This window comes from Esox lucius, chromosome 8 (assembly GCF_011004845.1).
Source record: "Esox lucius isolate fEsoLuc1 chromosome 8, fEsoLuc1.pri, whole genome shotgun sequence".
NCBI lineage: Eukaryota > Metazoa > Chordata > Actinopteri > Esociformes > Esocidae > Esox > Esox lucius.
In genome coordinates this window covers 8,769,219-8,795,591 of record NC_047576.1, presented here as the reverse complement: position 1 = coordinate 8,795,591, position 26,373 = coordinate 8,769,219, and the positions used below count along the sequence as shown (strand labels likewise).

Here is a 26,373-nt window from a genome sequence, read left to right as displayed (position 1 = left end):
GTAAAGCAAAACAAGCCCTATGTCCTGTGACAGAGATCTTCTTGTCTCCCCCAGGGGCTGAACATCATCTTCAATGTGTCCCTGGCTCTCCTGAAGGTACGGTTTCCTTCTTCACTTTGGTTGATCTGCAGGATTTCCAATCCATTCTTTTCATTTTCAGGTAAATCCTGTTCTGGTTTTAGAGAAGCATACTGAACACAGAGGCCTCTGCCAGACTCGGGCGTGTATTCGCCCAGTAGGAGTGCTGAACTAGAATCCCGAACCTTTTTGGTAACAGTTAACAGTTATATGGATTGAGGTTTTAGACCTCCAAGATTGACGCGTAGTGCATAGCTTGTTAGAGCGCCGCTGAGCGATATGACAAAAATACATACATATTGGTGTATATTTTCGTTATTAATGTAATGGTCTATAACAAACATATTCAGACACAAACATTTAACTTTACACCAAAAAGCCACGTGGTTAACCAACAATTTTGGATCGTGACAATATTGTTATTTTGATATGAAATGAGTTATATCGCCGAAAACACAATACAGCATGTACATGTATTTGTCTGTTCATAGTCCCCTCACTCACAGTGGACATACTGCAGTGTTGAGGAATGCCGAGTAACTGCTGGGTGACAGGATGATGTAATGCTCCGTGGGGTAACGTGTCGTCAGACCGAGGAAAGGTTTGCCTGTGTCTCCCTCTGCTGGTCGTAAGACAGTACCACCCCCGTGGTGTTGAACAGACTTCGGAGAGCGTTTAGGTTGTTGTGGTCATCAGGCAACGAGCAAACGAGTGGATTTGTGGAGGTAGGGGAGAGTGGGCTGACTAATTCTAAGTCATGTTTCAGAGGCGCCGTGGAGGGAGAGACGTAGGACCGGCTGCCCTAGGCCTCAGAATGTTTTAAGACATTCCCCACCGAGTGGCCTAATGAATACCACGAGGTGTTTAAGAGGCCGTCCGGAGTTACCTGCGGTCAGCGTTAAGAGGAGGTGTAAGAAGTAAAAAGCCAAAGTACTTGTCTTTGTTCCAGGTCTGTAATTCATTCCATGAATAACAGCGAGTGTGCTTATTTCCAAAAATATTTTTGATTGATTAGTTGTGAACCCCCTTTGCCTGGTCTTTTAGGTGTTATATTGGTGAACCTAAATTGGTAAACAGGGCCAAGTACTTTGTGCTTCTTACACCGCTGGCATTAGGGCAGGCTGACTATATTATAATACCCTGGCTGAGTTTGGTGATAATACAGGTTAACATTTCTGTGTAATTTCCATCTGGGTTTGAAGCAAACATTTGCATTAGCCGGTTGGACATGATGGTATCTGGACTACAAACACCATCATTTTAATGCACATCCAAAATGTGCATTCATTCACTCATCAAAGAGAAAGGAACATAGAGAAAACGTGTTGATTTGGGTTTTTAACAAATGGATAACCCGAAATGACAGGAGTTGCTTAAGAGGTTGCAACCTGAAGATATTCTCTTTACTAAAAGACAAAGAAATGAATGTGTACTCTGAGCATAGATATGTATAGGTCATTACTGTCCAAAGGCCTTTTACCAGCCTGAGCATCAAAAATGGGAACTGATATGTAACGTTGTCTACACACCTCTGAGGCTTCTGTAGTTAATGGGACACTTCCCAAAAAAAAGAAACTAAAGGAACCGTTAACTGAAATGCCAGTAAGAAGAAACAAAGAGTTCTCATAGCATTCCACTTACGCCCTAATCGATTCTTTTATTTCATTTAACAAATGATAATACAACTACAATTGATGATATTGAGGAGGATCAGGTCCCGTTGCGATGGTAGCAATTTATTTGTTTTATTTCCCTCCCCCAGGTGTTGGGATAGAAATAGGCACGTTAATATAATAATGAAGGAAAGGATTCATCAAAATATTGCTTTTGGTGTTTCAGAGTACAATTGCTGACAAATGCCTATAGCAATCAATCAGGTTTATTTTGATATAGCCCTTTTTACCTCAGCACTTGTCACAAAGTGTTCATACACATACCCAAGAAACTCCAAAGAGTAAGAAACAACAGAAGTTAATGCACAGTGGCCAGGAAAACCCCTCTAGAATGTTCAAAACCTTGGGAGGAGCTAGACTCTGAGTGGTGGCCAAGTCCTCTTCTGGCTGTGCCGGGTGAAGATTATAAGAGTACATGATTTCTTTGGGCCACATGCATGTTCAAGTGATTAGCAGCAGGTCCGTAAATACAGGCAGGCTGTGTCTGTGTAACCATGTATACCAGGATGGCCAGCCGGGCTGTGGACAGGGACAGTGTCTTTGGTCAGTAATGGAGCTTTATTCTGTAGGAGAAAGCTCGGCACCGTTTTTAAAAATAAAAGGTTAACATTTATCGTTTGTTCTGAACATTTATTTAATGTTCCGAAAATGGATCCTCCTCATACAGCTGTGTCGTCTGCGTAGAAGTGAAAGTTGAGCATTTTTTCACCGAGAGTCAGAGTACCTTTTTGTGAGGGGGTGTCCAGTCCATCCATACAAACTGATATATTTCTGAGAGATAGGATCTAAACCAGGAAACAACGTGACAAATATGGGTTTCCAATTTCCAAAAGTAGGGCGTGATCAATTGTGTCAAAGTCAAAAACATAATTTACCACCTTCAAGTGCAGTCTCAATTTGTAAACACTGTTATCTTCACTTATATTCACCCAGCACAGCCGAAAGAGGACTGGCCACCCCACAGTGTCTGGTTCCTCTCTAGGTTTCTTCCTAGTCCTGACATACTAGTTTTTTTTCCCCCTTGCCACTATGCATCAACTCAGTTTTTGCGTGCTCTTTGGGGTTTCAGGCTGGGTATCTTTAAAAGGACTTAATGACAGATGCTTATCTTAAAAGGACTGCTGGTTCATTGTACTTTGCATGGTAATGACTCTGCTGGTACATTGTACTTTGCATGGTAATGACTCTGCTGGTACATTGTACTTTGCATGGTCATGACTCTCCTGGTACACTGTACTTGGTATGGTCATGACTCTCCTGGTACACTGTACTTGGTATGGTCATGACTCTCCTGGTACACTGTACTTGGTATGGTCATGACTCTCCTGGTACACTGTACTTGGTATGGTCATGACTCTCCTGGTACACTGTACTTTGCATGGTCATGACTCTCCTCGTACATTGTACTTTGCATGGTCATGACTCTCCTGGTACACTGTACTTTGCATGGTGATGAGTGTCCTGGTACACTGTACTTTGCATGGTGATGAGTGTCCTGGTACACTGTACTTTGTATGGTGATGAGTGTCCTGGTACACTGTAATTTGTATGGTCATGACTGTCCTGGTACACTGTACTGGGTCTAAACTTGTTAACAATACAGCTGTCGCTGTCTATTGTTAGATTTTGAAAAGCCTCTAGATACCAGTGAGCAGTGCTTTCATGCATGCCAGGAAATCTGTGTGTTTTTGCACGTTATATAGATGTTATATTACACAGAGGATATAGTGATGGCAGAGGACCGACACAGACGTGCATGTGGAAGTGGAGTGGGGGTTTGTGGGAGTTGGGGGGGGGGGGGGTGAAGGGGTTGCACTGCCTCTCTCCTATTGGTCAGACATGACGGCATTCTCCCCGGAGGCTCCAGCTTCCCCCTCCCTGCTTTTCCCTCTTCCTCTGTACCTCTCCCCTTCCATTTCCCTCGGCCCTCCCCTGCCTGCCTGTCTCTGGTAGACCATTTGTAGAGAATGGCAGTAGCCTCCGTTAGCAGTTAGCAATTAGCAGCGGTACAGATAAAAGGAGGTTTCCAGCTCAGTTTAACATAAACGCATCAACCCGCAGACCACTCTCACAGCCCACTCCAACCCCCCCCCCACCCGTCGCATCTTCTAACACCTCTCTGCCTTGGTCACGTGCTCTCTTTTTTTTCTCTCTCTCTTTCTGTGTGCGCATGCTCAGCCTTGCTCCCGCCCAGCCCCAAATCAGACCTCCAGTATCTGAGCAACATGAGCAGCAGGTTTAGCTGTTCCCAGGCCTTTCAGCTGGCGAGTGCTATAAGAGGGAGAGGAAGAGAGTGCATCAATGTGGTTTCTTTCTCCATCTGCCTCGCCTAGCGGTGACCCTAACCATGGCTACAGGTTTCTCTGTGTGGCTGTGGTTTTGAAGCAATAACGCTGGACACAGAAAACCCCTTTCTGGAAGTAAAGCTTCACTTTTACTGGAAGGAATTTCTACTCTGGCTGTGTCTCGTGTGGAAGTGTGCTGAAGCTCTCAGGTGAACGAGTCCTGTTTGAATGTGTGTTGCCTCTTGCTGACTGGACTAAGCTCTTGTGGACCGAGGGCTTTGGCTGTTTTAGGGCTCCTTTCTGGAAGAGGAGAGATGCTCTCAGGCTTGTGCGTGCAGCGTTTTTTGCAGCGTTCTGCTAATGCATCAGTGGCAGAGCCATCCTCCTCTGATCTAATGTGATCTCCACCGCCATGTCAGTTCTCTCTGTTGGCTCTGAGTCACCGCCTCATATGGACCGTTCAACCGAAAGAAGACACAGTGGCTAGACGTCACAGTTCTGGACGGAAGCAGCTTCTGCCTCAGGCCCCAGGGATAATAAGCAGGAACTTGACCATCTCTTCCTCCCTGTAGCATCCAAAGAGTATTATGACCGAGAGAGAACTGTTCAAATGAACACTAAGGGACTCTCAAAATGTTTTATTCATCTGTTGTGGCCTGTAAATCTGCATAATTTGCTCAGGGTCTGTTAGAATGGAAGCATCATTGCAGTCTGTGATTTGTAATTTTTGCTAAGCTTTGGGCCGAGTGGCGTGGATGTGAAACAAGGGATTCTGTTTCCCTTTGAAGAAGGATAGAGAATAAAACGTGGAAGACTCCACCTGTCGTCTGCTTGAACCACCTAGCCACGTGCCACTGTTTTGTTGCTAGGCAACGGCATGCTCCGTTTGGAATTTTGGAGAGGGGGAAAAAAGGCGTGAAACAGGATGAGTACTTCTCCAGAAGCGTGACCGCACGGTATTTCTGTGGCTAAACTGCAGTGACCGTTCATTGTATCTACAAGATGCTGGATGCACTGGTCAGTGGAGATGTAGCTGCTATAGTGTCATCTGGTCTGGGGCTGTGTACCCCCTTTGACAGTGTTGCTTTTTGAATGGACTCCATGAACTCAACAAACCAATTCTCCGTGGTGCTCAAACTCCGCTGGGGCCCCTTCACTTTTGCAAATCAATTTACAGACTTTTTTTTTGTTGTGTAGTTCACTTTGTAACAACAGCCTCTTGAACACCTGACGGGTCTGAGCAGTGCTTTGTGAGGGACTGCCTAGACTGGAGAGCCACTGGGACATCCGTACTGCCTTGGCCCTGCTGGCAGCCACTGTTAGCAGCCACACACAATGTCAATGGGGGACAACAGTCTGTTGAGGGAAGCTCCCATCTATTGTCACCGCTGCTAAACGGCCAAGTGAGATCCATTATCACCGGACCCTAAGCGTGAACAACCAACCCCGAGGTGGCTGGGACCTGTGACAGCACCCTGGAGTCACCCTGCTCCCTCCCCGCCCTGACCCGGGACCGGGACACCCCCTCTCCCCCGTGCTCTCCCTCCCTCTCCCCCACTACACCGCCGCCGCCGCCCCCGGTCCATACCCTGCCCCCCCAGCTGCCGGCGGCCGTGCGGAGGGGCAGCTGGGGGGCGGAGGATGGGGGTACGGCCGAGGAGAAGTCCGGGGAGCCGGACCCTGTGTGTAGGGTGATGGGTCTGCTGGGAATGGGCCACCGCCTCTTCGTCCCCAGGCTGCTGGCGGTGAGACTGGAGCTGGGTAGACAGGGGGGCGGGCAGGGGGGCACCGTGGATGTAAACTGTACCCCGTGCAGGTCACGTTTCTGGGGGATCAACAACATACACTGTGACGGGACGGTTCTGTTGAAATGCTTACATGGTATAACAGCTTTATGGTAAACCATTGATTAGTTGAGATGTAATGAGTTAAGATCATGGTTGTAACAATGCGTTGTGTGCTGTTGGGTGTCGGTGTAACGGTTAATACACTGTTCTGGTCTCGGTTGACATGTGGTACTAGCAGATGTGGTTTGTCGAAGTTGAATTATCCATGCTTAATGCAACAGATTTTCCAAGCCAACCAAAAGACAGCATGTTGTTGATGAAATCAATGAGACACTGGTTTGTTACGAGTTGCAACATGGAGATTAATCTCCAGAACAGGTGGAGGACATGTCTAACGCTTGGACAGCAGCACCGTGGTTGGAGGGAAGAGTAGGTCACTGAAAGGTCGCTGGCTCAAATCCCTGATCTGACAATGTCAAAATCTATTCCTTTGAGCAAGTTCCGGAAACATGTATCTGCTGAATTACTCAAATGCAGAAATAGGAATATTACAACATGAAGTTCAACCTGCGTTCTGTGGAGAATTGAAATGTTTACAATGCACTTGTAGTGCAGTCCAGAAGTATTTGGAAAGGGACAGAGGATTGGTTGTTTTTTACTCCAGCACTTTGGATTTGAAATGAAACAATGACTAAGAGGCTTAATTGGAGGGTATTTACATCCTTAAACCAAATACTGTGTAGGAATTACTACACTTATTATTAAAGCCCTCTTGATTCTTTCAACATAGATTTTGGGAAGACTAGGTAGTTTAAGTTTCCACAGTTGTGCAACTCTGTCTGCCGTCATAAAAACTCATTCTGAGGAGGGAGGTTATAAGGTAGGACCATTCTTACTCTGTAATAACTGATCATTGTAACATAACTAAACTTAAAAAAGGTAAAAGCATCTCTTTTCAAGCCTTTACCTTTTTAACCACCCCCAAAAAAAGTGTAGTCTTTATAATACAGGGAAAAAATACAGCTGGCTGAATTACACCAGATTTACTTCTGTTTCGGTGATTAAGGGGATATGAAATAAGATAAGTTACTTGGCAGAATTTTGGGCTGAAATAAGTATAATTATAAATTTTCAGTTAGAATATGCAAAAGACAAATGGCTGAATTATTGCTTAATGTTACAAATCTAGTTCAAAGGACAATTTCTTGCAGTGCTGAATGGTTGCCCCATATACACTTCTATACACTGAGTTTCTCTTTCTTTGTCTTTTCCCGGCAGACATCCAAGGAGGACTTGCTCCAGGCTGACTTTGAGGGAGCGCTGAAGTTCTTCCGGGTCCAGCTTCCCAAACGTTACCGGGCTGCAGAGAACGCTCGCAGGCTCATGGAACAGGCCTGCAACATCAAAGTAGGAACCTTTTGTTCTCCACAGTTTCACACGCTGCACCAACCTTTCGTCCAAAACTCACCACTGTTTGGAGCCGTCTGCTTCCGACTGGGTGAAATCGGATTTTAATTTCCCGAGTTGTGGAATTGTCTAGATGTTTTCTCTGCCAGGTTTGCCATCTGAGACAAACAGGTGGCAGTAATGTTCCCTTGTTAACTTACTTCCTTTGATTGATTTGTACACATCTCCTGTATAGCATGTCATTGCTGTTGAGTGGAATATGCTGGCAACAGACTTGTAGCCTGGATATCAGGCTAGCTTGTCTGTGTGTGGCAATCGATGTGTCTCTTACCTCCTCCCACATGGTGAAATGAATGATCTTTTTGGTATTTGGAGAATGTGCTGAGGTCAGAAGGAACCAGTGGGCCGAGGCTGATAGTCTGAACACAGATGGCAGAGGAGGATCACAAACTCATGACTTAAGACACACACACACACACACACACACACAGTATCTCACAAAAGTGAGTACACCCCTCACATTTTTGTAAATATTTGATTATATCTGTTCATGTGACAACACTGAAGAAAAGACACTTTGCTACAATTTTAAGTAGTGAGTGTACAGCTTATATAACAGTGTACATTTGCTGTCCCCTCAAAATAACACAACATACAGCCATTAATGTCTAAACAGTTGGCAACAAAAGTGAGTACACCCCTAAGTGAAAATGTCCAAATTGGGCCCAATTAGCCATTTTCCCTCCCTGGTGTCATGTGACTCGTTAATGTTATAAGGTATATACTCACAGATTTACATAAATGTGAGGGGTGTGCTCACTTTTTTGTTAGATACTGTATATACCGACACACATACAAATACAAACATACTGACAGAAATACACACAGACACACATACTGCCAAACACACACCGTGACAAACACACACACACACACCTACTGATGCGCACACACACCTACGCACGCACACACACAGACATACACAGATCCTGACACACACACTTTTAAGGTGCCGACAGACAGTCAGTACCTGGGTTAACCCATAGTCTTTTTCTGCAGACTCTGTGGTGGGGGGTGGGATTCTTTCAAGGTAGTGAAAGTAGTGCATCATTGCCGATTGTCCCCATGAAGGCTGGTCAACCAGGCTCAACCAGGCAGAGGGTCTATTCTGTTGTCGATGCGTTGCCATTGGTGTTGTTGACTGTCTGGTGATGTACCCCCCCTCCCCCCCCACTGTGTGTTTGTAACAACAGGACTTCCTGAGTGTAGCCACTCTGCATATAATATTCTACAATTATTGGGTCATACAGGCTTATCTCTAAAAGCTTCTGGTGGAAAATGATCTGCCGAAGTTCCTGCTTTCTACTGAATGTTTGAGTAATATTACTGTCTCACTTGATACTGATATGATGTAATACGCAATGTGTCCAACTTACAAACACACACACACACACACACACACACAATGGTAACCACTGTCAGGTGGAGGGAAAGGCGGGTTCTAGGACCATGAGGGGAGGAGGAAGCGATGAGAGAGTAACTGAAAGAGAGCTGGAGGGATGGGCGTGTCTGGCTGTTCTGGCTAGCGGACAAGGTTAGCCGAACAGGTGCATTCATGGACTGGCTGCCTGCCGCACAGTGAGTCAGCAGGAGTAGCAGATGGAAACAGAGGAACATTCCTCATCTGTTTGTTTTCTAAGGGGCCTGGGAATCTCAGTAATGTTTCATCCGGCTGGGTTTCGGACTCTGGATCAACTGGGAAGAGCGAGAGCGAGACTGTGTTTGGCTAATCCTCCGTTTGTGGCTGTCATGCCTGGACACGTGCCCCACACCCTTGAGGATTGTGTTCCCGTTTCACCAGAACAGGGCCAGACTGCCTGAGATTTCAGTCACCCCGCGGTGAAGACACACACTGCAGCGCTGCTGGAGACGGCTGATCAAACCGACGTGTACTGGGCGTCTGAATGGGCAGCGCGTGGTGGTGACCAGTGTGACAGAGGGGGCAGAGGTCACACTGACTGCTGGCTGAGGGATGTTCTTGTAGTGATCGCGGCGTCCATCTAGTCCCCTGGGAGGTAGACTTTGTAACAACGGCATCTTGAACTTCTGACGGGTCTGAGCAGTGCTTTGTGGGGGACTGCCTAGACTGGAGAGCCACTGGGACGTCCGTACTGCCTTGGCCCTGCTGGCAGCCACTGTTAGCAGCCACACACACACACACACACACACACACACTGAGGACCATATCGTGCTGTCCCCACTGACCTCCTGTGTGGACGCCACCACACAGGACTCCATTTGACGACGGCCTGATCAATGCCTGTCCGGCGAGAGAGAGAGGAAAGTGTGTGGGTACTGTCCCTGTCAGGTGGGAACTGGCCTCAACAGCAGAACTCTCATCTTGGGATTTCAAGTGTCCTTTTAACTTCCCTCTGAAGTGACACTGTGCCTGAGGTGTTTCGACAGAGGTGCGCCTGTTCGCCAGAATTAGACACTCTATTTTTGCACCTAGTTCAGGGGAAAAAAAATATATATATATATAAAAAAGAAAAATCCTGTTTTCATGTCTTCATCTTTTGTGGACCTCAAAGAGTATTCTGCAGGCGTATGTGTGTGGTTGCGCGTGTTTTAACTGTGCCCCGTCACGGAAACTTCACGGCAAATGGAATCTGTGCATCATATACCTCATGAATATGTTCATGAGAGCCAATAAAGGGAAACTAGCTAGACAGCAGAATTTATTTCATCCTTACATTTTTTTTTGTTGGTGTGTAAAGCGGATCAACTTGACTCCTAAGCAGCTTTGTGGAGTACAAGAATTTACTGGCACCTGCTAGATGGGGAGCAAAAACTAAGCTTTGAACGAGCACCAACCCCACCCCCCTGGATGATGGGAAAGAGCCCTTAAACAACCAAAGGACGAAGTTGAGGAAACATTGAGACGTCAAAACGAAGACATATCAAGACCTTGAAACTTTGGAGTCTATTTAAAACCAGCTCAAGATGGCCACTGAAGGGGCTTGATTTGATGGATTAATCGAATTTCTTCTGCCTGCATTTAAAATCCCTCTGGGAGAAGTTTTAGGCTCAGCAGTTTCACCAGTTACAAGTTGAGAGAGAGGGAGACAGAGAGAGAGAGAGAAAAGCGATAGGGGGAGGGAGAGAGGAAGAGCGCAAGGGAGCCACAGATAGAGGGAGTGGTTGTTGGGGGTTTCTTAGATGCTACTCCCTTGAGAAAAAGGAAGAAAAGAAGTGAACGAAGGCAGGATGATGTTGTATACTGTGCCTCTCCTCACCAGGCAGATCTCCCGCTAGATGGCAAGGAAGAGTCCCAGGAGCCCGGAGCTAGTGTAAACCGTCCTGAAGAGTCTGGCTATAGGCAACGCTACCAACAGCTCTGCTTCAGCTTTCCTGTAGCCTGAACCTAGTTTTGGATTACAACTGCCGGGAGACAGTCTGTGTCTGATGTTTTCTTACTTTGTTTTTTCTGATGTGCACAAACTGTGGTGGCGAGTCACTTGCAACACTTCCTCACACGCGAGACCCACGCTTGGCGCGTGTGCGTAGCCGCGACGCAGGGCAGTTTAACACAACCTTATCTCATCCAAACGGACGGGCATGTAATAGAAGAAAAAGAAGCTGAAGAAACGGCAGCCTGGTAGTTTGGAGAAAGCCAGGGGAACGAAAGACACACTATACTTCTCTCAAGACAATAGAGGGTCCTCCGCATCGGAGACAAACAGGTGTGTTGTTCTGTCGGGCTCCCTCCCTCTTTCCCTCACTCCATCCCTCCCTCTCTTAGGGGGCGTGGCTGGCAAACCTGAGGGAAAGTGAGAGGCCGGTCGCTCCTTGTGCTCTCTGACGGAGAGGTTTCCTCCGAACCTCTCCTTATCTCTCCTCCTCTCCGCTCCGCTCTTGACCCACCTGTGGGTCCTCCTGCTCCGTGTCAGGATGATGGAAGAGATCTCGATCAGTGTGGCGTACAACGCGCATGTCATCAACCAGATCTGTGAGGAGGACTTCCTGGCTGACCTGGTAGCCCATTCCAAGCCTCCTAAACCTGTGGTGGCTGTAAGTACCTCCTCGGTCCTCCTTGTTGTTTCGGCTAGGTTCTCCTCTCACCGCCTGAGACCCTCGGCAGGGAATGGTGCTGGTCTACTCCCTGAGCGGAAAACCCTTTCTGTCTTCTGGCTTGTAGACGTTGGTGTGGACTTTATTGTGCGCCAGCGTGTGTTGATTTGTGCGTTGGTGCACTGAAGTTTGTGTTGACGTCGTAGCTCTGTTTGAGTGGCTTGGTGGGTTCTCTTTGTAGTGTTTTCCGTCTCTGCGGTCAGATCTAAGTCAGGATGCTAACGAAGTTACAACTGTCAGTTTGTTTCAATTAGTTGTTCACTTTAGAGTCCTTCACCCAGCATGTATCAGCGTTGTGTGCGTGCGTGCGTGCGCGTGCGTGGCAATGTGTTTTTGTGTGTGTATTTACAGCTCTGGGGAAAAAAATTGACCACGGCACCTTTTTCTTTCCTTTCCAAAAAAGTCAAAAAGGAAGGTTTTGAGTGAGGAACAGAAGGGTTAAAATAAGAGACCACTGCGAATTGAAATCTTCTGTTCCTCACTCAAAACTTTGAGTGGAAAGGATAAAATCCCCCCCCCCCCAAGCTGTCTTGTATATCTGTCTGTGTATGTGCTGTGTATTTAAGATTGGTCCTCAAAGTCAGAACACAACACACTTTTTCCTGAAGTCGACATTTTGAATCTGTAGAGAAGTGCAGTCATTTCAATATTCAAACTCTTCCAGCCAGGCAAGGGAGACATTATGCATCTGAACTGGAGGCTCCAGTCCCACAGCCCGTCAGGTCTGGTAGAGAACACTGGGCTTCTCTCACACACTGCATGTGCAGGTCGCATAGCCTGGGGTCAGTTTGATGGCTAATACTCAGGTCACATGTCCTGGGATCAGTTTAATGGTCACTCCTTATGTCACATGACCTGGGGTGTATTTAATTGCTACCCCTCGGGTCACATGACCTGGGGTCAGGTTAATGGCTACTCCTCAGGTCACATGGCCTGGGGTCAGATGGTTGACCACCACCGTTTTATTTGTCACATGCTCAGGATGCAACGCAGGAAGTGGGCTTTAGGGTGAACTGCTTCTTACCCGGTCCAGCGACGTAGAGCTGAAGCAAGCAAAGAATGTGTGAGTGTGACGGTGTGTCCTGACACCTGGACACTGTGGGTGACTGTCGGGTAGCAGGAGTGTCCTGCATAACATTGTACTGTAATCTCACTGATGTTTACCTATCGGGGCAAAGCTCTGTCCTGGTAAGGAGCGGCTGTGTTAGAACAATGCAGTTCATAGGGTTAGTCTTTCACTGGGTGGCTGAGCCTGCCGAAGTCAGTTGAGTCTGGTTTGCCAAATGGCCCCCTATTCCCTTGGTAGTGCATTAGTGTGGACCAGGACCCAGGTATACATAGGTAATAGTGTTTCCTTAGGTTGAATTAGACACATTTCTACATATCATCTGCTTCCTCGTACATTTGACTTCACCTCTTTCAACAATTACTTTACATTTGGGAAGGTATTTTCTGTGGTATGTTTGTAGCGTGTTAACAAAATTTTTGCAATGGGTATATAGTTTCTCATGTTTACTTATTTGGTTGATACAAAAGGGGTTGCTTCTCTGCCATCCAAGGTTGTCTGTGATGAGATATGAGTAAGACAGAGAAAGAGAGGGATGACTGTTAAAGTGAGTGTGTGGAGGTGGTGGGGAAACCATGTCTTTTCTGTTGGGGAAGTGCTTCCATATTGATTTTCATGTGATCTGTAAATACCGTGGCAAATGTGTAGGAGTGTTTGAAAGCTGTTAGTCTAGGTTGTTTGAGTGATTTTTGCAAGTCACTTCACACCTTCAAACACTCCCCTCAAGAGACAGTTGGGCCATGCAATGATTTGTCTGCTGTCTCTCAGATCTCTTTCCTCTTCCAACTGTCATCTCTCTCACGCCTCTCAGCTCTCTCCCACCTCTCTCTTTCTGGGTATAACACCTGAAACCCCAAATGGACGCTTTTGTGTTCCGTGGTCAGAAACAGAAGTGCTGGCGGCGGGGGGGGAGGGGGGGGGAGTTCCTGTTCAGTGTGCTCTACCAAGGACAGTGTGGCAATAAACAATACTGGTGTCTTACCCACTGCACTCACAGGAACTAGCCTAAACATTTCCTGACCCTGACGAATGCAACACAGAACCGTCAGCTAATGGGTCGTTATATTAAATTAGGGCCAGTATGTTAGTCCATATTTGAACACACTGGTCCCTAACACTCTGCTAGGGTATAAACCCACTAACAACACAGGAAGGCAACAATGAACTGATTGTAATAGAGTTGCCTTGTGTGTCGGGGTGTAATTAAAAACCTAAGGGAGTTATTCTTCTCCTGGGTCCCAAAGGGCAAAGGTCAGGTCTACAGCATGCATGGCTAGGTAGGGCAGAGAAGAAAGAAAACAATATGCTGTCAGCGGAATTAGCAGTTTGGTGTCATGGTAACCAATCCACTACAGGAGGTGATGGCGTCCTGCCATGCTGACGTGAAGCGTTGACGTCTTGGGGGATATAACCAGTGGTTTCTCATTCGGTTGGCTCTTACTGCGTCACTGAGAGCCCTTGAGGGACTCTTAACTCCAGCCTTAGTAACTAGGTTAAACCCACGACAACCACCGCGGTCTGTCTCTCTCCATGTGTGTCTGTCTCTCTCCATGTGTGTCTGTCTCTCTCCATGTGTGTCTGTCTCTCTCCATGTGTGTCTGTCTCTCTCCATGTGTGTCTGTCTCTCTCCATGTGTGTCTGTCTCTCTCCATGTGTGTCTGTCTCTCTCCATGTGTGTCTGTCTCTCTCCATGTGTGTCTGTCTCTCCCCATGTGTGTCTGTCTCTCTCCATGTGTGTCTGTCTCTCTCCATGTGTGTCTGTCTCTCTCCATGTGTGTCTGTCTCTCTCCATGTGTGTCTGTCTCTCTCCATGTGTGTCTGTCTCTCTCCATGTGTGTCTGTCTCTCTCCATGTGTGTCTGTCTCTCCCCATGTGTGTCTGTCTCTCCCCATGTGTGTCTGTCTCTCTCCATGTGTGTCTGTCTCTCTCCATGTGTGTCTGTCTCTCTCCATGTGTGTCTGTCTCTCTCCATGTGTGTCTGTCTCTCTCCATGTGTGTCTGTCTCTCTCCATGTGTGTCTGTCTCTCTCCATGTGTGTCTGTCTCCTTTTGTGGCGATGTCTGTCTTCCCCCAAAAGGATGGGCAGCATTTCTCTCAATGAGGTCTTGAGCCTTTGAGTTAACAGCCTCAAATTTCAGGAAATTCCTGTCCATGTAATTGCTTTACATCTTTATTTTTGTCCGGCAGTGCAGTCCCGTTTCAGGTTCTGCTGTCGTACAGTGATAGCACAGCCTTTCCTCTGCAGGGCGAAAGGTTTGCCTGTATCTACCCTTCTCAATATCTGTCTTTCTATTTCTCCATTTCTTTGCCGTTCTTTGTCTGTCCCCCCCGCCCCCCCTGTTTGGGCTACTTATCATCTTCACAAAACTCTCACCTTACCCCTGTTACCCGGTGAGCTGTGCCCCCTTTCTCTCTTCTGGTGGCCATATCTGTTGACAAAGCCCCTCGCCTTGTTGCACTTCCGACAAACCTGCAAAATGTATCCTGGCAGCAGCTGCCATGGCAACGTTGAAGGCTGAGCTACTCTAGTCCTTGTAACACAGTAGACAGAAGCCTTGTCTTCAGACACGGACCACGCTGACAGGGAAAGCTCTAACAATATGTTCAAGTGCTTACTTTGAAGCAGGTTTACGATGCTCTGGGTGCATTACCATTTATGGCTTTCCGTTTTTGTCTTGTTTTATTTTCCTCCCGGGTTGTGTTTGTTTGTTGTGCTGGAAAAGACAGGCTAACATGCTAATATGTAAACCAGCATGTGAGAACATGTACACTTTTTTGTTTTGAGGTGGAGGATGTGACAGGAGGATGTGACATCATGTGACAGCTCCCGGGACACAAAGGGCAGCCATTTTGTGCTATTTTATACTGCAGATGAAATAAGATTGTTTCATCTGGGTCCACATGTTTGAACCAAAATTACCAAATTAAGCAGATTATTGCTGTATTTATGTTGGTGTTTATTTGGTTGTTGTACTCAGCTTGTTGTATTTCTTAAGGGATACAGGACAATAACCTTTAGTTCTAATACAAAACATATAGACTGAATCGGTTGGAAGATCTTAAAGCTGCCTAAAACACATTCTGTTTGTGAAATCTGTATTTTTACTTATACTGAAATTGACATATTTAGGAGAAGACTTACAAAATAAGGACATGGTTTAAAAAAAACATGGCAGTTATTTTTACTATAAATGAATTGCTTAAAATACATCCTTGCCTTCTTGTTTCTTAAATTAGTCCCTGAACAGCCAAAATAGCATCGGTGATAGTACACAAAAAACATGTTCTACTTAACTAAACCCATCCAGATCTGAGATTACATACAGCAGGAAGGAGTATTTGAACAGGGGCCAGAGCCCATGCGCAATTATTTAGCATTTTGGGACACCATCACCATCTAGTGGTTGAAATTGAAAGCTGACATGACACTTCAGACTGCCAGATATACCAACATTTCCCCTCCCTTTTCCCTCCTCCCAGGTGCCCAACAAGAAGCTCAAGAAGTTTGAGAAGGAATACCAGAGCCTGAGAGAGAGCCAGTTACAGCAGGAAGACCCTATTGACCGCTACCAGGTAAACAGATTGTGCTTAAGTCTTGTCCACTGATCCAGGGTTAGATATCCCACCCCTGTCTAAGTTGTGCCTATGTCTAAGTCTATGTCTGTTAGATGGATGACATAAAACATATCTGACCCAGTATCAGTGGTTAGGGGACTCCTTTGTATTTAATTCCTATGTGTTTTTCATAGCCACTGTTACTTGCAAGGGACTCCTCAAGGTGAATTGACTGTAAAACATAGGACATCTCAGAAGTCTTTGCTGTACCAGCTGTGAAGCATCTTCATGGGGAAACACTGATATCCTTCCCTGAAGACCCCAGTCCCACCCTCTTTCTCCCGCTCTTTCCCTCCAGTTTCTGTGTAGAACGCAGCGCTGATCATGGCTCCGGGCACAGTCTAACTCAGTGGGGGGATGAAGGACGCCTTTTAGAGAGATAATTGAATGATTGGAGGATTGTACGCGTTCAGTGGTTGGACTCGTGGATAAGATACACTCCAGAGCTTTCCGTTCTACAGGGGTCACGTTATGTCTCAGAAGTCAGTGTTTTCAGATCTGCATACACAACAGAAGTGTTTTTAGGCAGTAGGGTTTTTTTCCCCAGTAGAGTGACAAGAGGCGTGTAGCTTTTGTTACTACAGTAGCTACATTTACAGTAGAAGACAAAAGAAGTGCATTGCTGTTTGGCTTGCAGACATGCTAGCAAGCTACATTGCTGCACAATGGAAGAGCATCTATTTCTTCCAAAGACAAAGTCTCTTGTTCTCTATTTTAATTTTGTCATGAGCTGGATTTCCTAATGTTTTGATTAAAGTAAACCTTGGATTTCAATTGGCTAATTAATTTTTAATTTGCTACAGCACTGGAGAACAACTAGACTCAGAAAACAGTACCCATCAGTCAGGACATTGTTCTGTGCTTTGCTTATGGATCAGGTTTCTGAATTCAGAGATTTGATTTGCCTGGTGCACAATTGCAGTTGAAACATTCTCAGTATGAATGAAGCTGAACAGAAATTAAAATATAAAGCATTTTAGCTGCGCGTTTATCTTTTTTTCCTAAATGGAAAAACCCTGCCATCTGAGGGACCGTGACCCCTGAGGGTGTTGAGTGAAATTGTAATGTGCGAATGGAACAGACTTTGGTGTACTTTATCCTATGTAAGATTGTTTCAGTTTTACTGCTTAATGAGATGGAAAACTGACACTGAAGTTGTCTAGGCATTGGTTTTGTGAAAATTATTGGATGTCATTTTTGACCATGCAAATTTACTTTGCATATGCTATGCCCTTACGCTTGATTACCTTCACTGTGTTCATGGGTTAATGTCACAACATTGGCTTTCCTTTTCTTCACGTGTGCCTCAGACCTTTCTTTGTGTGCCTCAGACATGTTCTTCACGTGTGCTTTGAACCTCCCCTTCACGTGTGCTTTGAACCTCCCCTTCACGTGTGCTTTGAACCTCCCCTTCACGTGTGCTTTGAACCTCCCCTTCACGTGTGCTTTGAACCGCCCCTTCACGTGTGCTTTGAACCGCCCCTTCACGTGTGCTTTGAACCGCCCCTTCACGTGTGCTTTGAACCGCCCCTTCACGTGTGCTTTGAACCGCCCCTTCACGTGTGCTTTGAACCGCCCCTTCACGTGTGCTTTGAACCTCCCCTTCACGTGTGCTTTGAACCTCCCTTTCACGTGTGGTTCCCACCATTCCTTCACATGTCCTCACACTGTTCTTGGCAAATTTGGAGTTCTTTATCCAAGGGACTTGGATTGGTTAGAAATGTTTTACCTCATATTCAACACTTTGTTTCGTGACACATGTTGTGATGTTCTTCCATATGAGTGGTTTAGTCCAGTAAATTGTACTGATTATTTTGTAGGACATTTGCAAAAGCTGTGTTCCACAGCCACTACATACAGTATCTCACAAAAGTGAGTACACCCCTCCATTTTTTGCAAATATTTGATTATATATTTTCATGTGACAACACTGAAGAAATTACACTTTGCTACAATGTAAAGTAGTGAGTGTACAGCTTGTATAACAGTGTAAATTTGCTGTCCCCTCAAAATAACACAACACACAGCCATTAATGTCTAAACCGCTGGCAACAAAAGTGAGTACGCCCCTAAGTGAAAATGTCCAAATTGTGCCCAAAGTGTCAATATTTTGTGTGGCCACCATTATTTTCCAGCATTGCCTTAACCCTCTTGGGCACTGAGTTCACCAGAGCTTCACAGGTTGCCACTGGAGTCCTCTTCCACTACTCCATGATGACTTAACAGAGCTGGTAGATGTTAGAGACCTGGCAGTCCTCCACCTTCCATTTGAGGATGCCCCACAGATGCTCAATAGGGTTTAGGTCTGGAGACATGCTTGGCCAGTCCATCACCATTACACTCAGCTTCTTTAGCAAGGCAGTGATCGTCTTGGAGGTGTGTTTGGGGTCGTTATCATGTTGGAATACTGCCCTGCGGCCCAGTCTCCGAAGGGAGGGGATCATGTTCTGCTTCACTATGTCACAGTACATGTTGGCATTCATGGTTGCCTCAATGAACTGTAGCTCCCCAGTGCCGGCAGCACTCATGCAGCCCCAGACCATGACACTCCCACCACCATGCTTGACTGTAGGCAAGACACACTTGTCTTTGTACTCCTCACCTGGTTGCCGCCACACACGGTTGATACCATCTGAACCAAATATGTTTATTTTGGTCTCATCAGACTACATGACATGGCTCCAGTAATCCATGTCCTTAGTCTTCTAGTCTTCAGCAAACTGTTTGTGGGCTTTCTTGTGCATCATCTTTAGAAGAGGCTTCCTTCTGGGATGACAGCCATGCCACTGACATTTTCATTTAGTGGTGTACTCTATGTTGTCACATGAAAAGATATAATAAAATATTAGCAAAAATGTGAGGGGTGTACTCACTTTCGTGAAATACATTATTATTATTATTACTGACAAACATTTCAAAGAGCAGCTAGTTTAGAACTCGGTTCATCTACGGCTAGTTTAGGACCCGGTTCGTAAGTGTCTTATTTTCTTTTCTTTTTTTTTTTTTATATATACTTTTTTGACACTGTTTTTATATTCCTTTTTTATTTTTTTTTTACAATACATTTCATTATATTTTTTGTGCTTAAGACTTACATTTGTTTACATTCCTGCTACTCTGGTTTTTAATTTATGTCTCAAGCACCAAATTTCTGTTGTTCCTTAACTAACACAAAAGACAATAAAGTGGATTTTATGAAGATACTTTTTGGATTGCTTTCTAAAACAGAAAGAGCCTGAGTCACTTAAAATCAGTCCCCCCATTTCTCATACAGAAAACATGTTGAAAGCTAGTTTTCTCCCCCTCCCTCTACTCTCTCTCACCTAACTCCCTTTTCGTTTCCTTCCTTCCCTTCCTGAAGAGATCCTATAGCCTTATCAGAACAGAGACAACCTTGGAGAAAGGAGGCTTTTTAAGTCTTCTGTGCTGTGTAAAAAACAAGTTGTAGGTCTTAAAATGTTTTCCTCTCCCTTAACACTAGAACCACCAGACCTTTTTTACCCCCTACAACTGCCAGAGCCGAAAGCCGTTTGGCGTCATTAGCATACGAATCGTCCCCTATTAGTATGGACATTGTCCACCGCAGCATCACCATCCAGCCAGATCATCAGTTCATCTACTGGGTCGTCATCAACTATATAGAATATTCAACAACAAAAAATGAAATACAGATTTTTTTTTATTTTTATAAATGGTTAATGAATTTGAAAAATACAAGAATGTGTTTGTATTGAAGGTCTATTAATTTCGGACGAGGTCCGAAATGAATAGGCTGTGAACGGCGCGTCTTTGCAGGTTTCTCCCACTGGTTGTAGTGGGGCTATCGGTTTGATTTCAACGCCAATGCATAGCTCTAGTCACACAAATTATTGGCTTATAAGATTTTTCTATGACATGAAGAACTTATCGAAAAACCGAGAGGAGTTGGTAGAAAAAGAGGAGATATCGTTGGAATTTCGTTTTGTGTATAATTATTTAGCCTAATATATTTGGCTTCAGTAAAATAAGCAGAGAACATTTTAAGAGAGTAGATAGGATGTGCGATTTGAGTTTCTCTTTCCCTCCTAAAATAATGGTGATTTACATTTGATGAATTAGCCTACACAATAAGATTAATCTCCTATTGAAAAACAGCAACCCATGTGATAAGTAGCCTATATAATTTGTATTATGTTTCAATAATAGACTAAGTTATCATTCATCTGGGAGTATCGCACATTCATCCATTGACGTCATGCATTCAGTGAGGGGTGATTAGCGCCTGGAAACCATTTGGATACCAACCCTAAGTAGCATGGGCTGTTGGCGCATTAAGTCGGAAAACAGGGTAAAAAAAAAAACCAGGTGAATAGTCTCTAAATAGTTTTCTGTTTGTCAGTTTAGAATTCTGACAACTGAACAATGTAATATACGCCTATTTAGGAAAGTCATGGAAGGAGGAGGGTGTAGCTTTCAAAATGGCAGTTTTTAATTGAAAACTCAAACGCCAATTGGCGGTTCTAGTGTTAACGAAGTAGCACTGATACGCAGAGCCCCCACCCCCCCCAGGGGTCCCCTACAGCTGGATGTTCCACATTCAAGGGAAATAAATAAACAAAAAGACTTCCTCTTTTGGACATTAACAAGGCAGCACTCAACTCCTCTGCCACATTTAAAGCGCTGCTTTCTCTGAAAGTCTAGGTCATAGAAAGAGCGACTGAATACAGAAAGTAAAGTGAGAAGGGAGGCAGTGCAGTTCTCTTGCTGGATTTTGTGTTTTTGTGTGTGTTGCTGTAGTATTTGTTCCCTGCTCCATTGTTGTGACTCTTGACAGACCACAGTCAGAGAGAAGGTAAGCCTGTCTAAACTCCAGTCTTAGATTGTGTTTATGTAGCTGAGCTGTCTTTTGTCTGCGCTTTCTGCCCGTCTGGTTTTCTGTATGTAAACCCCCGTTTCCCAAACGCTTGTTTCCTAAAACTGGGGTTACATCTCGGGTAGTTGATAAAGGCGGTAGTAATTACACCAACACAGCTTTTTTAATTTAGTATTTTTAAGGAAATATGTAAAACACCGTGGACAGGACCAAGCAATAAATCCGACCAGAGGAAAACAAACACGATCAGTGATAATTCTCTTTTTATTGCCTGAGGATCTTCCTTGCTCTCCCTTCGCTTCCGAATACATTTCAAATCATGCGGCCTTAAAATAATTCTTCCTTTCAATTGATAAGTAAACACTGGTTGTTGATTATATTATTTTATTTTAAAGGAAGAATCTAAATAAGGTCCTGGGCCGTAGCAGTGTGTGGAACCTCTGGGGTAAACAGAGCAGCGTTCTTGTCTGGCACTGATGTGTGAAATTGTTAATGTACTCACCCTCAACATGTGACACCAGTCACACACACAAACTGCATTGTGTGTGTGTGTGTGTGTGTGTGTGTGTGTGTGTGTGTGTCCGCGCCAGTGGCAGAGAACGGAGGACTGAATGGCGCTGGGTCAGGTGACCCAGCTGGGTCTGGTTGACAAGCAGAACAGCCCCACCATGGTCATGTGAGACCCCTCTCAGACAATTGGATCAGAGCGTCTGGGTCATAAGACATTTATGTGCAGCAATGACTTGAAGCATGTGTAAGCTGTGTTTGAAATCAACCCTTAATTGCCAGATTGGTTCTTGGAATAACTGGTTTGGGTTACTGGGTTATTGGGACAACATTATTAGTCTTTCTCAGTTCCAGTTTGCATATTATAGTTACTAGTCCTTGTTAAAAACCGTTTGATTCTGACTGTAAAGCATCCAGTGAATTGTGTCATAAATTTAAAGGTGTTACGTTCGGGATTGTTATACATTTCATAAATATCTGCCATCTCATCTTGGACCACTCACTGGCACACCTCTGTAACACAGATTGGTAGAGACTCAATGTATAAAGTATGCAGATGGTTGTTGTTCTTCTAAACATTGGAATGGGAAGATACAACCTTATTGTTACTGTCATTCCCCTGTCTTCCACATGGGGAGCCAATCCCACATGTGGAACCTTTATACACTGCTCAAAATAAATAAGGGAACACATAATAATCACAGTATAACACCAAGTCAATTAAACTTCAGGGATACCAATCTGTCCAGTTAGGAAGCCCAAACTATTGTGAATCAATGACAGCTGTTTTGGTGCAAATGAAAGTGGCAACAGGTGCACTGGAGAGGCAACTGCAAGACAACCCCCAAAAAGGGAATGATTTTGCAGGTGGTGACCACAGACTATTGTTGTCTCTCCTTATCCTTCCTGACTGATTCTTCTCTAGTTTAGTGTTTTGCTAGTGTCCTTGTCACTACTAGTAGCATGCGGCGGTACCTGCAGCCCATTCAGGTTGCACTGGCAGTCCATGCCCTCCAGGATGACATCCATTTGAGCCGTTGCAAGAAGGTTTGCTGTGTCTCCCAGTACAGTCTCAACACCATGGAGGAGATACCAGGAGACAAGCCATTACACGAGGAGAACTAGACAGGGCCATAGAAGGGCATCAACCCAGCAGCAGGACCGGTATCTCCTTCGTGTGAGGAGGAACAGGAGGAGCACTGCCAGAGCCCTACAAAATGACCTACTGGTGTACATGATTCTGACCAAACTCTCAGAAACGGACTCCATGAGGGAGGCATGAGGGCCCGACGTCCTCTAGCGGGACCTGTGCTCACAGCCCAGCACTGTGCAGCTCGATTGGCATTTGCTGGAGAACGCCAGAGTTGGCAGATTCTCTTCACAGATGGGAGCAGGTTCACACTGACAGACGTGAAAGGGTCTGAAGACGCCGTGGTGAACGTTATGCTGCCTGCAACATCATCGGCATGACCGGTTTGGCGGTGGGTCAGTCATGGTCTGGGGAGCCGTCTCCTTGGAGGGTCGCACTGATCTCCACGTGCTAGCCAACGGTACCGTGGCTGCTGTTAGGCAAATTCTCAGACTCATTCTCAGAACTTCTGCTGGTGCAGGACAATGCCCGGCCTCATGTGGCCAGACTGTGGAGGCAGTTTCTAGATGTGGAAGGCATTGATGCACTGACTGTCCCTAACGTTCTTCAGACCTGAATCCAATTGAGAACCTCTGGGACGTTATGTATTGGTGCATCCGACACCACCAAGTAGCGCCACAGACTGTCCAGGAGCTCACTGATACCCTGATCCAGGTCTGGGAGGAGAGTCCCCAGGACACCATCCGCCGTCTCATCAGGAGCATGCCCAGACATGATCAGGAGTGCATACAGGCACATGGGGGCCCTACACACTACTGAGTCACATTATGAGTTGCCCTGATGAAATTCAAACAAGTTGAAACAGCCTGTCATTTGTTAACTTTACTTTGTAATTTGTATACTTTGCTTAGATTTTTGGTGTGAGTTTGAATCCAGCCCTCAATCGGTTGATGTTGGTTTCCACTGACTGTTGTTTCGTCATTTTGTTCTCAACAAATTGCACAATGTACAGTAAATATTTTGATCTTAAATATATTTCGTTCATCGAGGCGGTGTGATTTAAGTGTTCCCTAAAATTTTTTGAGCAGTGTAGAACGCAGTACAACATGGCCAAAAAGATTTGCTTGTTATTCTGCATCGAGAGAGGCCAGCACTTCAAGTGAAGGGTAAAACAATAACTGCTTACTGTGTAAATGTGTGTGTGCTTGCTGTGCTTGCATGTGTGCAGCAAGTGATCTGTGGCTACTTTTGTGTGCTGCTGTTCCTCCACATACTGTGCTTCGGCAGTGTTACTGATCGTGTGTGTGTGTGTGTGTGTGTGTGTGTGTGTGTGTGTGTGTGTGTGTGTGTGTGTGTGTGTGTGTGTGTGTGTGTGTGTGTGTGTGTGTGTGTGTGTGTGTGTGTGTGTGTGTGTGTGTGTGTGTGTGTGTGTGTGTGTGTGTGTGTGTGTGTGTGTGTGTGTGTGTGTGTGTGTGTGTGTGTGTGTGTGTGTGTGTGTGTGTGTGTGTGTGTGTGTGTGCGTTTTCCAGAGAGAGAACCGTCGTCTGCAGGAGGCCAGCATGCGTCTGGAGCAGGAGAACGATGACCTGGCCCATGAGCTGGTGACCAGTAAGATTGCCCTGAGGACCGACCTGGACCAAGCTGAAGACAAGGCCGACGTCCTGAACAAGGAGCTGCTCTGCACCAAACAGCGCCTTGTGGAGACCGAGGAGGAGAAGAGGAGGCAGGCGGAGGAGACGGCACAGGTAACCGTTCACATTGTTTGGGGCGGTGTTGAGGTTGTAATCCACAGAGCCAGTGTTTCACCGTTCTAACATGTGGTGGCATCTTGCCTTGTCTGTCCAGATCAAAGAGGTGTTCAGAAGGGAGCTGGAAAAAGCTGAGTCAGAAATCAAGAAGACTACTGCCATCATCGCTGAATATAAGCAGGTAGGAGCCTGAGTTGTATGGTTCTGCCCCATACCTATTACCTTTTAGACCTCTACGAAACAACCATAAAACTAAACCGTAAAACCTCAGAGTTAAAAAATCTATTTTCACGAGTGGAAATCAAACCCCCAACTCTGTCACGTGCCGTTCTCTGCCAACTGAGCTCCACAGGCCCATGCAATCCATTGACTCATAATGGCCCAAGATTTTCCCATTAAGTATGAACTTCCTTATAGATTTTTTAAAAGTCCAAGCTAATTGAGGTCAGTCTTGCGGATTACCTGGTTTGGGGGGCCCGTTGCTGTCCCTGTCCTTGTCCACCTGGTCATACTTCTGAACTAGTCTAAATTCAAATAGACTCTGGATTTAGCCCAGAAAAATGTATTTATTATTCCAATTGGACTCTTAATATCTCACCCGGCACAGCCAGAAGAGGACTGGTCACCCCTCTGAGCCTGGGTCCTCTCTAGGTTTCTTCCTAAAATTCTGCCTTAGGGAGTTTTTCCTAGCCACTGAAATTCAACACTACTGTTGTTTGCTCCTTGGGGTTTAAGGCCGGGTGTCTCTGTAAAGCACTTTGTGACAACTGCTGTTGTAAAAAGGGCTTAATAAATAAATTTGATTGATTGATTGTATAGCCGCCGAAGGTGTTTTGATCAGCGACGCATGCCCGTCGGTCAAAGTGATGCACGTCTCGCCGACGGACAGACACACAAAGCTGCCAGTGAATTCCGTAATCTCGTCAGGGATGCCGAGGGTGCCGCGCCCATACATCCCGAGGCGTCGGTCCAAACCGTCACTGAACCTTTCCAAAGAGTGTGTTGTGATATGTGTCTGTCTCCAGATCTGTTCTCAGCTCAGCACCAGGCTGGAGAAGCAGCAAGCAGCCACCAAGGAGGAGCTGGACATCATCAAGGTAGGACAGCACCGTAGTAGAAGGGGGAACTTGTGTCCTGCCGCCATTTATTAGTCAAAGAAGCCAACAGTGTTATAGGCTGATGGAAAAGTGTGTGTGTGTGTGTGTGTGTGTGTGTGCGCACTTGGTTTACTGTGTTAACCTGGTATATGTGTCACATCTCTCCCGCCGTCATGCAGAGTAAGGTGATGGCGTGTGAGCGCTGCCGGGAGGTGTTCTGTATAGAGGGATCTCTCCAGATGCCTGCACTCAGCAGAGATAACAGGGACAGTGAGCTGGATGAAGAGAAGGACTCCTTCAAGATCCAACTCAGAGAACTGGAACTGGAGTTGGCTCAGACCAAACTACAACTGGTAGAGGCCAAGTGCAAGATCCAGGTCAGATACGATGGTGGTGGCGGCGGTAGCATGGGGACGATGGTGGCGGCGGCGGTAGCATGGGGACGATGGTGGCGGCGGCGGTAGCATGGGGACGGTGGTGGTGGTGGCGGTAGCATGGGGACGATGGTGGCGGCGGCGGTAGCATGGGGACGGTGGTGGTGGTGGTGGCAGTGTCAGCGGTAGCATGGGGACGGTGGCGGCGGCGGCGGTAGCATGGGGACGGTGGTGGCGGCGGCGGTAGCATGGGGACGGTGGTGGTGGTTGCAGTGGCGGCGGTAGCATGGGGACGGTGGTGGTGGCGGCGGTAGCATGGGGACGGTGGTGGTGGCGGTAGCATGGGGACGGTGGTGGTGGCGGCGGCGGCGGTAGCATGGGGACGGTGGTGGTGGTGGCGGTAGCATGGGGACGCTGGTGGTGGCGGCGGTAGCATGGGGACAGTGGTGGCGGTAGCATGGGGAACTATGGTACTATGACAGTGTAGTCAGTCGGTAAGAGCATGCCGCTAAGAACAGGAGGATTATGAGTTTGATTCCCTCAGGGGCCAGTAGGAAAATGCAGGCACTCTCTGCTATGAGTGTATGATAAACATGCTAAATGCCTTCTGTACAGTGGGGAGAACAATTTTGCAGGTTTTCCTACTTACAAAGCATGTAGAGG

The 26,373-nt window shown here is 46.1% G+C and overlaps 1 protein-coding gene across 6 annotated transcripts in view; it reads left to right on the top strand.

The window, feature by feature from the left end:
• The window catches only part of rabgap1l (RAB GTPase activating protein 1-like), a 113,324-nt gene that overhangs the window by 82,368 nt on the left and 4,583 nt on the right, over positions 1-26,373 (top strand). For 3 of the 6 annotated variants that reach the window (XM_029121563.2, XM_010871393.5, XM_029121566.2), the window contains 7 exons: positions 55-96; positions 7,102-7,230; positions 15,908-16,000; positions 24,021-24,236; positions 24,337-24,420; positions 25,265-25,336; positions 25,516-25,713. In XM_029121563.2, the coding sequence (XP_028977396.1) occupies positions 55-96; positions 7,102-7,230; positions 15,908-16,000; positions 24,021-24,236; positions 24,337-24,420; positions 25,265-25,336; positions 25,516-25,713 (834 nt within the window). The other 3 variants (XM_029121567.2, XM_029121565.2, XM_029121564.2) reach the window with 3 other exon arrangements.